Genomic DNA, 18,949 nt, shown 5'->3' with positions numbered 1-18,949 from the left:
GCACTTGTGTTTTCTGTGTTTTAATCTTGATATCAGTCTTCTAGAAATTCACTGTATCTTGAGTCATATCTAATCTGGCCTTTTGATATTAATCTTTGTTATGATTTTTTTTCTTTTATTCTCAAATGAAGAAAAAAAACATGTCTAGATCTATTTCAGTTGCTTATAGTGCTGTCATCATAGGACAGTAAGTAGTAGGTTGTGTTTGTTTTGTTTTGTTTGATTTTCCCTCTATGAGAAGATTCATGGTTCTATCTCTCACAGATAAACCTGGAGTCTTATGTGGTGCTTTTAAGTTTTAGTTTTTCAGGAAACTACCACTGTATGATTTAGAAGTTCTGTACCACAGAATGGATATTAAGACATTAAATATAAGATTGTAAAAATAATATATTGCATGAGTAAAAAAGTTCTGTTTGTTGTCTGTGTAATGTTTAAAAAAAGTCTGTTCTCTTAGTACTTCAGTAGTATAGAAAAATAAAACACTTTCCACCTAAAACTTTTGCAGCACAAAGTTTTCAGATTTATTATCATTTTATATTTTATTTATGTTATACTTCTCTGTATTATATATTTTATAATGAGTTCCATTTGCTTATATGTCATATTTCATTATTTTGTTAAGGACTTTGATATATAACACATGCTGAAAAGGTGCTAAATGCTTCCCAGTTTCACTGAGAATCCTATTTCCATTTTTTAGCAATTCGTCTACTAGTTTGTGCAAAACCTGTTTAATTTCCATGCCGTTATCATTCACTACATTTTAAGGACAAGTTTTAAAGCCTCTGGATGGAAAGCTTGTGCATAAATATAGAAGCATGGAACATCATTTCTTGAATAAGTTTTGAAGAGCACCTGAACCAGTATTATGTTTAAACATTCTAACAGAAAATAGTATAATTAACGTATATCAACTTTTGAAATGATAAATTTTAATTATTTTATTGTGCATTGCCCAGTTGTTTATCTGTTCCAGTCAAGATGAAGACGCTAATGTGTTAGATGTCCTAAATATTCACATGTGAGAGAGTTGGCCTGCAAAGATCTGCAGACAAATCTAGGGACTGGGGAAGGATCAAAATGTTAATTGAATTTATTTACATAAAGCATATATGATTTATTTATGTATTTATTTTGGTTTCTACGCAAGTTAGAAGTGTTAAATAAATGTTTTTCTAAACAATGCCTAGAAAAAAAGAATTGCTAATCAAGAATTTTCTTGGTATTTTGAGTAAAGTAATCATTCATTTTTATAGAAATTTTAGAGCAAAAAATAGATAATTATAGACACAGCCTTTGCCCAATATCAATCAAGATGATTGTAGAATTGTAGAATCATGGATTTTTAAAAATATTTTTAGAGGTTTACCTCTTACTCTCCATTTATTCTTGGCTTTACTTCAGCTGTGAATGTTTTGGGATTTCAGATCCTTTTCAAGATTGGATGAAATGAATTGGATGTATGAGTGCATCTGACTGGCTTATTAGCAGTTGGAGTATCAAAGTTTTGCCCACAACCTAGGTTACTGTGTAATGCTGCTGTGACTTTCCTCAATAGGGCAGCTAGCTCTTTTCTACTCATGGAGTCTCATTTAATGGTAAATCTCTCTATATTGCTCCATCCATTGTATTTTCTTGATTGAATTTGTAGGAGAGAGAATTATATATATTATGTCATTCTAACTGGTACAAACTTTAGTAGTCTGAGCTTACGAAATGTTCACCAGCATAAGGAAATGTTCAGGTTACATCAAATTTTGAAATAAAGCATCTTCACTTTCCTCTTTTCATGTCAGTTGTCTTTACTATGTTAAACAGAGGGAAATTTAATCTCTTACGTTGATCAAGAAAACACAATTCAAAAGAAAAAGTTAGCATCCAGTGCTACTGTGTGTCCCACAGGTTCTTCCACTTTGATCAAAACTGCCTCCACTGGTGAGTTGGAAGAGCCTATTGCGGCCACTCCTGGTGCTATTACTGTTGCTAGCACATCTGCAGATGTTACTGTATCCATCCATAGACAACCTCCTGAAGAGCAACAAGTGCAAGCTATGAATGTAAGAAAATCAGTTCTGGAGTCGGCCTCTTCCAAAGAAGCACTCTCCCTTCATCAAGCAAACTTACAGAGCACAAGAAGACGACCAAGAAAAGCTGAGCAAATAGAAAGAACTAAAGAACTTGCAGTTGTTACTCATAGAGGTATTGGATATTATTTTACTTGTGCCCATGTAGTTATTAAAAATATTTTCTATAAGTCAGAAGTGAAAGTCAGATATGAATTCTAGAGGTATAACTAAATCAAATGGGAAAGAAATTAAATTTTCAACTGAGTTTTAGGAGGACAGACAAATGGAAAGAAAATGAACTAATATTGTCATAGTAATTAAAGTTAATTTGAATGATAGAAAGATCAAAGGGAAAGATCAAGCAATTTTTTTCCACTTTATAGTTTACATCAGTATGTGTTGTTATCAAGCTTAGTGTGAGATAGAAGTTGAAATTAAATATATTATTCTGTGTTACATATGTGTTTATACATAAGCTATTACAACATTAAAAAATATGCTTCACAAATAGCTCTTTTGTTCTGAATAAGCAGTGATGCAGATTTATCCATCTCCCTTCTGCTTAAATCTTTAGCAGAGGCTTGGTTTTTTAAAAATCTGCACATTTTTATTCTATCAAACACAAAATCAATGAATGAAGCAAAATATGTATGACCAGAAAATCATTGTTGCCTATTTCAGTATTGGAAGTAAAGTTTTGACATATCCCTACGTTCAGATTATTTAATCCATATGCAAAAATATTAATAACTAACACCTTAGTTGGAGTGAGCTTGAAATGCAAAGCACAATTTATTGCATTAAAAGATAAATGACAATATCAGAAATAGTAGAATGAGAAACTGCAATGCTAGAATATCTTAATTTGACCAGCATAGACATTTGGAAAGATGTCCTTGTTTGAATGATACATAATTTGATGTTTCAGGTTAATGTTATTGAGTACTATATTTACACATTATTTATTATTATTTTTCTGCTATTCCATTGCTGCACTGTAAGCTATTTTGCCTGGAGAACATATAAGCACAAATAGATTGAGGAGGAACATCTTTTATAGCACGAGCAATTTGTAGATGTCTTATTACATGGTTGCTGTTGTCTAAAGATAACTTAAGAATGTGATCTGTTATCTTACTGGATCAGAGTTTCCTGTTATAAATTAATGTAGCTAAATTTACTAAAATGTATTGGAACAAGAGAGATTTTAAAAACATTATATAATTTACATATGTTTACTGAGAGAGAGAAAAAAAAAAAAACAACACAAACAACACTCTTCCACTCCGAAAAACCACCGCAATATATTTGGTTTGCAAATGAAATAGAAGTCACAAAATAGCTTTAAATTTCAATTCTCTTTCTATCAATGTAACTCTGATATTTATTTATTTATTTATTTACTGATTGTGTATTTGAGCATTCTTTTAAGAACATTTTAGACAGGTTTAAGAAGGAGAAAGCAGGCTTATTTTAAGTTATGAAAGGAGTAGCTGAAGGTCTGTAATAAATTCTTCTGATTTAGAGAGATGAGTATAGTATTTCTTCAGTTAAATCCGACAATGACTCTTTTCTGTCACCTATTATTAATCATTGATCAGTAACATCCTCTCCACTGTTTTCCCACTGTCATTTTCTTCTGTTATCTGTCCTTTAATATGTAAGACTTATGTAATATATATGTAAAGACCCTCTGAGTGGATTTGTTGTATTAAAGTACAGAACATTATGCCAGGGGGGAAAAGTTGAGACTTTTTAACAAAAAAAGATTTTGTTATATCGGTATTATGCTAGTTGTTTCTAATGAATTAAACCAGTATCACCAAGCAGATGAGAAGAAACCTGTACATTTTATCCTAGAAAACAAAATCCGCCCTTAGTTGTTTGTAGTCTTCTCTCCTGCTATGTTTGAAGTCTTAATTTTGTTAACATTTTGTATACAACAGTTCAAAATATAATTTTATTATATCAAAGCCACATAACAAAATACATATGTATGACATTGAAGTGGGTAATCATATAGTGAGTAAAAGAACAGCTACTTTTGTTTGGTAATGATCTATATTTTGTTTGGCAATCATTATACTGACAAATTTTGAGAAAGTATTCGTGAATATGAGAGTATTGTTAATGACAGAAAGTAATTTCTGATGTGGGCAAATGCTCCACAGATGTTTCTAAGGAGTTTTCAGTACTTTTCTATTTCTATTGAAATATTTTAATTTCTATTTAACAAATAAATACTCAGGAACATTTACTCATCTTGACCCACATATTAATTTACAATGGAGATATTTACAATACTTCCTTAAAAAGTTTAAGTAAGTTCCTTTTTAAATTCTTTCTCTACTTAATATTTTTTAAACTTTAAAAGCTTTTATTCTGGAAACATACTTTTTCTGCATTCTTAAGCAGAAATTTTGCTTGCAAATCTATGCAAAGTAGTTAATTTTTGGGAAAAAAAGCGAAATTTTACTGTATTAAATACAGTTTATGAAAACTTACTTTTCTATTTACAACTTAGTAAACATCTGGTGTATGTGTAATTTTTTAAGAATTTTGCAAATGATGTCAGAATAGTGTTATGTTTTACGACAAACTGGCATTGGTGTAAAGGGATAACAATAGAATAAAAATTGTATTGTTGGATTTTCTGCAGGATAGTTCTGTGAAAAATATCTTTCAGAATCTCTAAGCAAAAACTATGTTTTTATTATTAAATTGAGTATGTATGAAAGGGATGTACAGCAACAACTAAAATATAAACTAAATCTATTAGATAAAAATTACTATTTTACATTCAATACATGAACTTCAAAAATAACTGTAGGTTGTATCAAAGGCTGGCTGAAGAATTTCTTCTCTCATTTTATTAGATGGAAATGACAGAAGGAAGATTTCTTATTCTGTCTATTTGAGAGAGAGAAAAGGAAACCCAGAAGCTTTCAGTGAAATATTTCCATAAGAGATAAGGAAGTACAAAGACATTATTTATTTATTTATTTTTTAAAGGTAGCACTGATATCTCCTGGGAAATACTGCACAAGATTACATTTCTTCTTTAAAAAGAATTCAGGCTGAACAGATGAACGAAAGAATGAAATGGAAGAATTATACTGATGTTATATCGATTTGAGTATCCCATCTTACAAAATAACATCAGATAGGATGAAGGGATAAATATTTCAGGTAGCAAATTTAGAGAACTTAAAGACAAATGAGTCTACAGTATAGAAATAAATGTATTTATGTACCCTGGGGGTAGAGAGGCCCTACAGAGGGATCTAGAGAGGCTGAATAGCTGGGCCGAAGCCAATGGGATGAGGTTCAACAAGGCCAAGTGCCAGGTCCTGCGCTTTAGCCACAACAACCCCAGGCATCAACACAGGCTTGGGAAGGAGTGGCTGGAAGACTGCGTAGAGGAAATCTGGGTATCTGGGGGTATTGACTGATGCTTGGCTGAACATGAGCCAGCAGTGTGTCCAGGTGGCCAGGAAGGCCAGTGGCATCCTGGCTTGCATCAGAAACAGTGTTGCCAGCAGGAGCAGGGCAGTGATTGTCCCCTTGTACTCAGCTCTGGTGAGGCCGCACCTCGAGTACTGTGTCCAGTTTTGGGCCCCTCACTGCAAGAAAGACATTGAGGCCCTGGAGCGGGTTCAAAGAAGGGCAACAAAGCTGGTGAGGGGTCTGGAACACAGGGCTTATGAGGAGTGGCTGAAGGAGCTGGGAATGTTCAGCCTGGAGAAGAGGAGGCTCAGGAGAGATCTCATTGCTCTCTATAACTTCCTGAAGGGAGCTTGTAGTGAGCTGGGGGTCGGCCTCTTCTCTCGTGTAACTGGTGATAGGACCACAGGGAATGGCTTCAAGCTGCATCAGGGGAGATTCAGGCTGGATGTTAGGAAATACTACTTCTCTGAAAGAGTGGTCAGGAGCTGGAATGGGCTGCCCAGGGAGGTGGTGGAGTCACCAACCTGGAGGTGTTCAAGGAATATTTGCACATTGTGTTGAGGGACATGATTTAGTGAGAACTATTGATGATAGGTGGATAGTTGGACTGGATGACCTTGTAGGTCTTTTCCAACCTTGGTGTTTCTGTGATTCTGTATTAAGGAGAGTTGTGGAAAAAATTTCTTTTACTACCATGAAGAAGTCTTCTGGAAAGAGGAGTAAGAAAAAGGGTGAAAATCTTGCTTTCAGTATGCAACTTGATTAGCTAATGAAAAATATATTTATAAGAGAAACACAGCATGTTTTGGATTCTAAGTTCTCACGAAACCAAGAATCCAAGTTCATGGAAGTGTATTCATTCTAATAGCATTTCAAATCGATACTATGTTGCAGTTTCTAGTATGAAACTTCTCATCTTATTCAGATAAGAAATCTGTAAGGAAATTAAATGTGATTTTTACCTTATTTGTTTTCTATTAAGGTATTTAAGTACTGTTAGCTTGATCATAACTTCATTAGTTGAAGATAATCTGACATTTATATTTTATCTACAATCTGTTTCTTATATTCAGAATCCAGTTTAGAAATGCTAACAGTGCTACTGAGTCATTTTAGAATTCTTATTAGCTGCATTTTTTCCTAAAATTTTTCATTCAGTATATGTAAACATTATGGGAAATATTTTAGAAATTTTTCTATAGAGACCTTTCATAGCGTGTCTGTACTGTCTAAAAATATATGTTCATTTTTAATGCACAAATACACATTCATTTTCTAATAAAATACTGCAGAAAATAACGGGGAATCTTCTACTTACAGTGGAAAAAAGGCGATGTGTCAAGATTTCTAAGTAAATGGAAAGGAAAGGAAAGGAAAGGAAAGGAAAGGAAAGGAAAGGAAAGGAAAGGAAAGGAAAGGAAAGGAAAGGAAAGGAAAGGAAAGGAAAGGAAAGGAAAGGAAAGGAAAGGAAAGGAAAGGAAAGGAAAGGAAAGGAAAGGAAAGGAAAGGAAAGGAAAGGAAAGGAAAGGAAAGGAAAGGAAAGGAAAGGAAAGGGAAGGAAAGGGAAGGAAAGGGAAGGAAAGGGAAAGGGAAAGGGAAGGAAAGGGAAAGGGAAAGGAAAGGAAAGGAAAGGAAAGGAAAGGAAAGGAAAGGAAAGGAAAGGAAAGGAAAGGAAAGGAAAGGAAAGGAAAGGAAAGGAAAGGAAAGGAAAGGAAAGGAAAGGAAAGGAAAGGAAAGGAAAGGAAAGGAAAGGAAAGGAAAAAATTAAAATGAAAGTTGATTATATAGAAGTAGCAGAGATTTTTTTCTCTTTTTCTTTCAGATCATTGAGAAGAATCCTTGATCTGTCAGTGTCAAATATAATAAAGTCTGATGCTCACCTTTGCTGACATGATATTGTACTTCTCTGGCTTTTAAAAGGACCACTAATTGTAAATAATTTTACAAATGGGTGTAACAAATTTTTAAAGGCTTCTTAATTCTATTAAAGGAAGTGGATTGAAAATGAAATATCTCCAGTTAAGTCACTGGAGTTCTGTCCTTTATTTTAATAGATCTGAACTTCTTCTATCACAGAAGAAAAGAAATTAACTCCTATCATGTAAGAAAAGCTCTGTATGAACAATTTCTTGCAACCATCTCTCTCTCTCTCTCTCTTTTCCTGAAAAGTGGTTTAATTTCTGATGTTGTATATTCAGACATAAAATACTGTGCTTTATTTATTTCCTTCCCTAATTAAATAATGACAAAGGGTATTTACAGTATGGTCAGGTAGACACTTGTTCACACCTAGAAAGTCACAAAGAGAAAAAGAATGAAATGATTTTTTTAGACGTGATTAAGTACAGTGTATGATTCAGAAGTTCTGCATTAACAGAGTATGTCCATCCCAAAGTTCTCTATACTGCAGATACAAAAGAGCGCAAGATGTAAACTATGTGACAAAGTATAAGCAATATGATTGCTACAGTTCATAAATGATCAGTTTAGATTTTCACACAAAATACAGAAAAAAAATAAGTCTGATATAGACATACAAAGGTTGGAGGAAAAAAAATTGCTTAGTGAAATCAAGAACAAACATTAGAAAGAAAACTTAATGTATGACTCTAGTTTTTATGTAGCAGTCCAAACAATGACTGCTATTTTTAGGATCTTAAACCCCATTTATTTTCAACAAAACAGCAGATTTGAACACATTTCAACAGTCTGGATTTAAATTCTCCTTCTACAAAACAGAAATGTCAAATATTTGCAGTATTTTAGCTATACTGTTATATGTAACAGCTTGTGTGGAGAGGGGTGGAGGAAGGAGGCAGAAAGTTCTTTTGCTCTGATTACTTTACTTAGCTTTTTATTTTTAAAGTTACTTTTATTCATTTTATTGATGTATGCATTCTTATTTCTTTTCCTTCATTTCCAACATTCCCCTCCCCCTACAATTGTACCATTCCTTTCTTATTTCTGTTTTTCGCCCTTACTTCTTTTAGAATACCTAACTATCACACCTTGGCTTATGCTACTTGATATCTGACTTTATGCAGTATCATCATAATAATTAAGAAGAAACTATTCAAAAAGATAAAAACAAAACTTTCTGCTGGATGTTTTCCATTAATCCGGTAGTTCTTTTTGCAGCGCATTAAAGGAAGTTTTATAAGATATGGGACAACTTTACTTTAATTCTAAATTTTTATTTCAAAGCAAGAGAGAATAAGAAAATGAAAACAACTAAACTATAAGAGAAAATGAAAGAGGAGCTAGTGAAACTCATTTGGAAAAAAAAAAGTTTGAAGATGGAGTTATTTAACCGTCTTGAATTTGTTAAAGATTCAGTAAATGATAGAGGACTGTTTTGTGAATATTTGATGTAAGCATTTTAAGGATTTGATGGAAAATATATTCCTACATCCTGAATTTTAGGAGATTTACTTAGAAGGAGACCAAGGAAAATAATAGCAGGGAAGGAGAGATTATCATTTGGTAAGAAATCAGCGTGGACATGTTTGCAGATTTTTTAATGGGCTTTTTCTTTCAGCATGAATAAAACGCAGGTGTACAATAATTGTAGTCTGAAGAAAATCAATAAATTTTTCAGCCTGATATTTAGATTCTTATTTGTTATAAGAATATTAATACACAAGATTTATATACTCTTTGTTTCTTACTTCTTCTAATACAATACACTTTTATTAGCAAGACATACAATTTCAGGACTCAAGCATTTAATTACTGAACTGTATTTGTTTGATTTTTCATAATAAGTTTCAAATTGTCTGTCTCACATGTGCATTGAGACACATAGATAGGTTTTGCTTGATGAAGGAAATTGATAATCCATAGTTTGCTAAAATTTTTCTTAGATAAGAACTGATAATAGCAATACAATTTTTTTTACATCTTCTTGTATTTAAGTCTTTGGAAAGCAGTTGATTAAAAAGTAAGAAAAAAAATATTTCCAAATCATGCAGACATAATTATAGCTGTTTCTAGATGCTATATGTAAAGCAACTAGAAAATACTAGTGGTGCAGTGTATCTTTTTCTTAAGACTATGTAAGTGTAGAAAAACAGGAAAGTAAAACCTGTACTTCTTTATCTCAAAGTACTATCTTAGCTGTATTGTAATCCTTTATGTGAAGAATGTACAGAATTTCCTGACTGATGGACTCTGTATATTTGCTGAAGTATCCCTGAAATGAATGTCCTGTTTTTGCTGGTACGTGTTTTCAGTAGTCACTGTAACAAACTTTCATGACATCTGAAGTCATAAAATTATTTTTTATCCATATACCGAAGAATTTTTTTACTCATTTAATCAGCGGATGAGTAGAGTTAGTGTACATTTTTTTAATAAACCCTTTGATTAGTCTTTCCATCAGATAAACTAGAAAATTATAATGGAACAACATTGCGTATTAACACTGAGCCATAAAAGCATCTATTGAAGAAAAAAGCCAACTAGCTTATTGGAATTTTTCTTTCACTTTTTTTTTTGTTTTGTTTTGTTTTTTAATGAAAACTCTTATGAAAGCAGTATAATTCTTTAGATTGCCTTTACATTTTTCCATTTTACAGTCATTATCTACAATGACATAATAGTAAAAAATGCATATATACAATGATAGAGTAATTTAGTTTTCTCACAATTATATCTATTATATAACATTGATTCCAGTATATAAATTTAACTGACTTATTTCTTTTCTTACTTAAATGGCAACTTTATGCTGCTACCTTGATCTTCTATTTATTTTATTTTTTCTTATGGTTTCTGCAGTTCTTAAGTGCTCTTCATTGTACTTGACATATTAACTTCTGTAATTAGTGTTTGTCTTCTGACTTACTGTGTCTCTACTTTTCTGCTATAAAGCAGGTTTTTGTATTATGACCATAAGTTATATTGGTGATATGTTAGTATAAATCAAATACATAGCTATTAGAATATGAAAACCAGCATTAGTGCAATTTTTCATTACTTTTTATGGATGAGCCATATTTGTTTTCTCTCTTAAATGGTACTTTTTCCAAATTAGAAAATTTGTCATATAAGTTGACATACTCTAGAAAAACTGTTACCTTAAGCTTTTTAAAAATCATTTGTGTGCAAAGTAGCTACATCTCCTCATTAGTCTTAATTTAGAACTAACATAAGTCATAACTTATATTATATAATGAATATGATATACCTGTAATCTGTGTTAGTAGACTTTTTTTTATATTAGTACATATTCTACTTCATTTTACATCGTTCAAATAATCACTACGTTACTTTAATTTTTTTATTTTTTATTTTTTTTGTATTATTTGGAACTGAAATACTTACAATTTTTATAATTTGTGATGAAAACAAAACTGGGTGAGCTCCTACATAAATTTTGCGATAACTTTACAGTTCCAGCAGCTGTACACTGATTATATTTTTCAGCCAAAAGAAGAATAGGGTTTTTTTTTTTTTTTTTCCTTTTCCATGTATTTTTTTTCAGTGTACTTTTAATGGACATAAGAACCCAAAGAGAAAATTTCAAGTGCATATTACATTATACATGGCTTACATCACGCACATTGTTGTTTTCTGAAAATTTTCATAGGTTTTCATCTGTACGTTAAGAATAAACTAAGAATTTGCACAATTGAAATTGAAGTGTTTTACATTAAAGTAAAATCAAAAAACATGAAATGTTAATATAAATGTGAAATGCATATGTTAGGTTATAATAATATGCCTATTACAGGTTTCATTGAAGTATATCACTATGTTCATTGAAAAATCTGCAGATCTGTTGTGCATATAGACCTAATTCTGGAGTAGGTATATTGAATTAGACATGCCTGGAAGTATGATATGCAGTTTATTTGCCATATTTGAAACTAAGCACTGAGAAGACCAGAGAATGTCATTAGAAATAGTAATTGCTGCAAAGAAAATCTGCCATAATCAGATTTTGAAGTTCTTGAACAATGAGTGATTTACTGGTTCTGCACCACTCTGCTCTGAACTGTATTCCAAACTGTCTTTTGTCCCATTAGAAAGCAGTAAATAACTCATTTCTTGGATAAAATAAATCCAGAGAATATTCTTATTCTTGTAGATTATGCAATTCTGAACCTACAACTACCTTTAATATCAGCTTGTGTTCCCTAATATTTGGGCCCAGTGCAAACTGGAAAAAGTGATCATGATTTTTAATTTCTAAGTAACAGAAATGTGGGAAGAATTTTTATCAAGTAAATTCAGAGGGGAAAAAAATAATTCTTGAGACAATGTAGTGTCAAAAACTTTTCTGTAGCATGCTCAGGCAACTGCAGACGCATTTAAATGAAAGTGGAAAGTGAGAAACAGAATAGAGTGTTTGTGAGGGGGCACACAACTTGCCTTTGTTTCCAGAGATATTGCATATTTCATGAAACACTATATAGGAACATACATAAGTCAATCTGAAATTAATGCCTCCTATTTATTTCTGTGGAATTACATTAGATACAAAGATCACAATAGCACTCTCTGATAGATTAAATTCTCACCTATGAAAAACTTTTTCATCATAATTATCAGCAGTGCATTTTCACTAGCAATGGTCAAGAGCCTACATACCATTCTTGTAAAAATCTTTACCAGCAGACGTGACTTGTCACGATTACTGAAATGTATTACCTATCTGCCTCACTCTGATAATATCCACTGGTTTCCAGAAATGTTCAGCAAGCGTCAATGAATGTCAATGTGTGCAGTATTTTCCACTGAAGGAATTATATTCCGCACCTTTTCTTCACTGCACTTAAATGTCAGATGTCGTATTGTCAGACTGCCCCTCTGCTGCCATCTGTTGCGTGTCAAAAAAATGTAATGGATATTAGTGAGAAGGTTCAAACCCTACTACCGTACTACCAGTATCAGCCTCTGATTTTGTGAGCCAGTGTAATAAAGCTTTGCTTAGAAGTGCTTGAAATTTCAGTAACTTATATGGGAAACTATTATAAATAAAGACTAAAACTAAATTATTCTGAACTTATTTCAGTTTTTATATAAATCGTCTAGCATGTACATGAGTCTATTCCGTTATCTAAATCTCATATGCAAACTTCATGCATGGATTTACTTATTTTCATAATTATTTATACTCTTCTTTCTTCAATAAACCATTTAGATCCATCTTCTATATTTACAGAATATATTTCCAGCTTTAGAAACAATTGTGTAGTCTATAGAATCTTCTCTTGTGTATCAAAGCCATTTGTGGGGAAAAAAACACAAGTGTGGTGAATGTATGCTCCAAGGTGGATACCTGAATAGTTTCCAGATTTTCAGAATTTTTTAAAATAATTTCTGAATCAATATCAAGTAGATCTGATGGTACTGTATACACTCATCAGATCACATGATGAAAATTACATTTATGACTGTCAAAGACTTTATGGTAGATGTGCACCACCAATTCTGCTCAAGCTAAATAAACACAAATACATATATTTAATTATATTTAAATTTAAGAATTAAGACAATAAAAACAAAATAAAACTACAAGCCACAGCTATTTAAAGTAGTATTAAATAACATTATGAACTTTTTACATATAGCAAGGGAGATATGGATATACCAGATAGCTCTTTACAGGTTTGAAATAGATTTGACAGTCTTTACAGTTATGTAATTAAACTGAGGTACTAAGGGTTAATTCTAATGCAGATATAATAGACTTAATAACTTATTAATTTTGGTCTCTGAACAGCTTGATTTCTTTGATCTAGCTTTTCACTGTTATTTTGAAATTGATTCTGAAGTAGATTGAAGGTCAGGGCATAAATAAAACTTTGTTTTCACATCTGTTTTAATTTGTGCTCTAGTATTCTCTAAAGCACTGGAGGATCTTATCTCTTCTTTCCATCTGCGCCAGTATGCCATCTCAGGGGTATCTTGTTTGTTTAGACTCATCTATTTGTCCTGTGTCTTGGCTGTTAAGAAATATGAGTATAGATTAGTCTGAACATGTTTAGCTGTTTGCAGCATTATCACGTGTGAATTACCTGGAGAGAAAAGAGGGTATAAAAGTTTAAACTCATCTCATGAGAAAATAGGTATCCAAGGCCAAATAAATAGAGCTCCTAAATTGTCTGTTTCTCTCTGTGATATAGCTTAGATGTGAAGCATGAATCTACCCTTTGAACCCTACAAAAAGTGAACTCCACTGTGCTTATCGTCACACGCATACTAAAATTGTTTTTAAACGGTTTGCATTTTCTTCCCTGGTGTCCACACTGGTATTTGAAAAATAATGCCTCGTTTTGAAAGTATTAAAAAGTAGACTTACTGTGGTTTCAGCTTTGTTTTTGTTTTTGTTTATTTGTTTGTTTTTGGAAGGGGAGCTATTTTTGTATGTATGTATGTATATACTGAGCCTAACACACTCTGTAGCGACTAGGCATCTCTATATCTGCTTCTTCACTCTATAATCTTAAAGTACTCTTCAATAAGCTAGCATAGAAAACACAGTTAAAAGTTTCTTACAACTGTGAATGTAAAGAAAAATCAGAGATCTTGAGTTTCTTGCTTTCCTCGTATTTAACAGCTGTGGCAAAGTGATGCAAATAGCTTTAAAAAAGATTGAATGGTTTGGGTTGGAAAGGACCTTAAAAGCCATCTAGTTTCAGTCCCCTGTGATGGCAGGGACACCTCTGACCTGGCCTTTAACATTTCTAGGAATGAATTATCCACAACTTATCTGGGCAGAGTATTCCTGTGCCTTCCCACTTTAATAATTAGGAATTTCTTCTCAATTTCCTATCTAAATCTAGCCTTTCTTAGTTGAATCCATTACCCTTTGATTTATTGTTATATACCCTGACAAAGAGTCCCTCACTACTTTTCCTGTAGGACAGCATTAAGTACCAAGATGCTATAATGAGATCTCCCATAAGCCCTTACTTCTCCAGACTGATCAACTCTCAGCCTGTCTTTCCAGAACACCTGCTCCAGCTCTCTGATCGTCCTTATGATCTACCTATGGACTCATTCAAATAGATCCATCTCCTTATTATGTTTGAGGCCCTAGATCTGGAAGCAATACTCCAAATGGAGTCCCAAAAGGGCAGAGCAAAGGGGACAATCACATCTTATCACACTTTTTTTCATGTGGTCCATGATGTGGTTGGGTTTCTGGGCTGCAAGAATACCTTGCCAACGTTTTTCATCCAGTTCTACTTCCAAGTCCATCTCGATGTGATTGTTCTCTATCCCTTTATCCTCCAGTCTGTATTGATGTTCGGGATTTCTATTACACAAGGTATGACATTTAAACTTGAAATTCACAGCTGTTTCACAGTTTCACCGTAGATGTGATCTCTCTTTCTCATGTATGTAAACTGAGGATATATTATATAGGTACTTGAGGATGAAAAGAAGAAAAACACCATCTTCTTTCTTTGTTATGTTGATATGATGATTTATGAAAATAAAGGACACAGACTGTATTAATTGAAACCCATACCAGCAACTAAGATCATGCATTCAGACCTACTCCCATTTTACTTAGGTGTTGCAAGAATACCTAAGTTTGTCTTCTGACCAATTCCGAATTATTTTATGTTGATGCTCTGAGTAAGCCTAAAGTAACTTACAGCTCTACATCTAGATTAACATTTATGTACATACAGCATCCTAGAAATCTCACACAATGATGTGAGAGCATTGCTTTTATTTCAGTATATTTGTGCTGAAATACTGTATGAACATACATTTGTCATGTCCATGACTTCTTCTAACTACTTCATTGTTATATGAGCTTCAATCATTTGAAATAAAAATTTTCATAGTATTTTGTGGCAATAGATACATTGCATTCCTGCACATAATGTACTTCCCAGAATCAATGGCAAATGTTTATACATTATTATGATGATGATCATTTTATGTATTGAGATAGAAGCCTTAAAAAAAAAATAAAATTAAAAGCCATAAATAAAAAGTATGTAGGTACTTAGAAGAAAGTACAGTCTCTTCTATCAGAAGTATAAGAGTACCTCTTCTAATTTCTCAGTTGTCCTATAAATTGTCTACGTAGCATGTTTTTCTGACTTTTCTTATGCTCTTGAGCATGGTAATGATTACAAATCACTAAGGCCATGTGTTTTGCTTTGATTAACTGCATTTATCAAAAAGACAGTCCAAAATAAAGGCTTTTGTTGTTCATATAGTTTAACAGTGGGATTGGAGGTAAGGTGAGATAAAACTTCCTTCCACAAAACTTTGCAAATAAGTATTTTCATGCAAGGAAAAGTCAGCTGCAGAATCAACAGTAGAACAGCATACTGTATTTAGTTAAAACAGTAACTTTGCCCAGTATGCTTAATTTAACAATGTGATGTTTCTTCTCTGAGTAGAAGATTTCAGTTTTCTATGGCAGAAAGATCATAATACAGATAATAAAACCTATATGTTTCCTGAATAAACATGATTCTTCCATCATGAAGCTTCAGTCATAGAGAGGGTAGATTTTTAAAAGTAGTGGAACCATTTCAACATGGAGAGTTAATCTGAGTATCTATAAATCTTGACAATATATTCCAACATGCTGATTTTAGAATGACTTTTGTGGACTGTAACAATGACTTCCTTAGTTATTTCCTCAACTTTGTCTTTTTACCAAATTTAATACTAATTTTTAATGTATATTTTGAAATGTGTAAAAAAAGCCAAAATACATTGACAGAAAATACGTTGTTATTTATACTGCTACTAACATTTTTCAGAATATAGGCAGAACATATGTCCTGTATTGCTTGGACAATAATGAAATTCAAACTTAAGGGCAGATTTTGGATTCCAGTGTGTATTCAATAAGATGTTGTGGATGACACTTTTTTTTTTTTTTTTTTTTTTTTTTTTTTTTTCATGTTAAATTATGTATTGCTGGAAAGCATAATTGAAGTAAAATGTGCCTCCATGAAAAAAAACAAAAACAATTCCTTAGGCATGATAGTATTCTGTAATTTTATTTATTTTATTTTTTAATTTATTTTTTTGATACAAGGGGATAGTCACTAGTCTTTATTAATGTAGTGAAAATACTCGTTAAAATTCAACAGTTTATAAAGAGCATTATCTATTATTGTTTTTATTTTCCAGGTTCCATAAATCTGTGATAGTGTTTTATACTATTTATGGTGCATGGAAGTAAACACTTTGGCCATCATTTTACTCTCAGTTATGCAGGAGAGAAAAATAGTTACAAATCTTACTTCCTTCATTTGTCTGATGAAAAATTTGGTCTCAATACTCATTCTAGTACATTGCTTCCCACTGCAGGGACAAAATACGAACTTGCTAGGTAGATGGTACTCTAGTTTATATATAGTTCCATTATACATTTTGTCAAATGAAATGAAATATTTTAGACTCTATTTCCTGATACATGTTTTTTTGTTTGTTTTTTTCTTTTTTTTTTTTTTTTTTGTTTGTTTTGTTTTTGTTTTTTAATTAGTGAAAAAGGCCATAGATTTTAAATCTAGAGGATTTAAATTGTTTCCAGGGAAAGACAACAGCAACAAGTTTTCTATCTGTGAGTGTACTCCTTTTTTTGTTACTTTTTTCAAGTGCAAGAGTGAAGTTTGTGCTGTGTTGTTTGTGTGTTTATGAAATTGTTTATGTATTTATATGTATATAACTAACTTAAATCTGTTTCTCAGTCTGCATGGTGAATTTTTAAATATGGTTCTACTCTAAAGGCAGACCTTCTATAAATCTGGCATTGTAGAATGACTTTTTTCTTTACCAGTGTCACATTAAAATTGAAATATTTACAAATAAATTAATATTCAGCCTCCCAGGTGTCAACTCAAACCCAGGAAGAGAAGATCATGTTATTTAATCAAAAATTTGTATGAGTAGAAAAATGCTATAAGTACTGAAATCTATCTTTATTTACAAACATGCACTTGTGTATTTTGTTCAAGTGATGCATATGAGTTCCCTTCCTGAAATCAGTTCTTCTTCATTAACTTTGACATTTTGAACAGATTAACTAACTGAAAGTTTCAAAATTCAGAATATCCTTTGTGCCTTCAGCATTAATTAGAGAAAAGTAGAACCTGAAAATTTTCATCATCGTACAGGACTGAGTTCTAATTAACACATGAGGAGGAGTCAGAAAACCTTTTAACATAAATTAAGCAGTGATTTTATATACAAATCTATTAAAGAAAATATATTTTTCAGAGAACAAGGTGCCATTTTTATAGAGATCTTTTTTGGTCTAGAACCACTTTTTAAATAGTTACTATTGATTAATTTGAACATGCTTAGCATATATCTGTTTATACTACACTGTTATTCTTCACAGGAGTGGAAGGACTTACTCTTCAGGTTCTTAGGTTAGAAATGTTTGTACTACTTTTTTTTAAAGTTGTCACAGGGGGATTCAGTGTTCAGGAGTTAGCGGGGCATATTGGAGTATTTTTTTAAATGTATTTTTCAGTTTTAAACTGTCAATATGATAAACATGTTGTTTTAATAAAAGGTGTCTTCAAGCAGCAAGACCCTTTAACTTTTGCTAAGTAAGAGAAATAAAGTAAAATATACTGCTGTTTAGTTTTTATTATGTAGCGTATTGCCACATTCAACTTTTCTGTAACCTTCATCATCTAAATAGCTCTCGAAATAATTTTGTTTTATTTGAAAATAATGTCTCAATATCTCTGAAAATAAGTGTTCTTTTTATATAAATTGAGTGACTGCAAAGTACAGTGAATATGCAAAAATATATAACTGCAAAATAAACACAGTAGTGTTTATTCCTAAGTAAGGTACATCACTGAGGTCTCTGCCTGACAATTCATCTCTGCTTTCATAGTTACGAATTAGAAAAGTAGTACAATGGTTGATAAAACAGATTGTCGTTCTATACAATTGTTTCGTGCAAATCACTGAATATTTTATTATATAAACATTAATAAAGATACTCATTTATGATAAAGTATCAGACACATGATATTTAAAGTCATCGTTATAAAATTAGTCTTGAAAGATATCCATATTATTTAAAAATAATCTTTATATCATTTAAGGTATTATTATAATTTATGTAATGCTGAAAATGTCTCTATCTTGATTTATTTATCTTGATTTATATAGGAGTAAATTACCTATACGAATCACTAATAAGACAAAAACATTATTGTTTTGTATTTTTAGTGAGCTTTATTCTGGTTATAAAAGAGGTAACTCAGATTTTGAAATGTAATTAAGTACATGGTTAGTTAGTCACTGTGGTAGGATGTGAAATTTAAGAGAAAATATTTAAGGTATTTAGCTACAGAGTTAGACAAAATTTCCAATGGGACCTCAGCTGAATCTCTGCATTACAGTAACATGTAGGGTCTTTTTTAAATACGAAGGATGACTGTCATTCAGATGTTAATAGAAATAAAATACAGTTAAAT

At 31.9% G+C, this 18,949-nt stretch overlaps 1 protein-coding gene across 2 annotated transcripts in view; it reads left to right on the top strand.

The window, feature by feature from the left end:
- The window catches only part of CSMD3 (CUB and Sushi multiple domains 3), a 512,773-nt gene that overhangs the window by 209,135 nt on the left and 284,689 nt on the right, over nt 1-18,949 (top strand). Inside the window, exons 7-8 of one of the 2 annotated variants that reach the window (XM_052703607.1) lie at nt 1,906-2,202; nt 16,993-17,070. In XM_052703607.1, the coding sequence (XP_052559567.1) occupies nt 1,906-2,202; nt 16,993-17,070 (375 nt within the window). The remainder of the gene's footprint in view (nt 1-1,905; nt 2,203-16,992; nt 17,071-18,949) is intronic. The other variant, XM_052703606.1, reaches the window with a different exon arrangement.

The sequence above is a fragment of the Tympanuchus pallidicinctus genome, unplaced genomic scaffold (assembly GCF_026119805.1).
Source record: "Tympanuchus pallidicinctus isolate F22 unplaced genomic scaffold, pur_lepc_1.0 scaffold5, whole genome shotgun sequence".
Classification (NCBI taxonomy): Eukaryota; Metazoa; Chordata; class Aves; order Galliformes; family Phasianidae; genus Tympanuchus; species Tympanuchus pallidicinctus.
The sequence above is the reverse complement of the archived record's forward strand: the minus strand, read 5'-3'. Positions and strand labels throughout refer to the sequence as shown.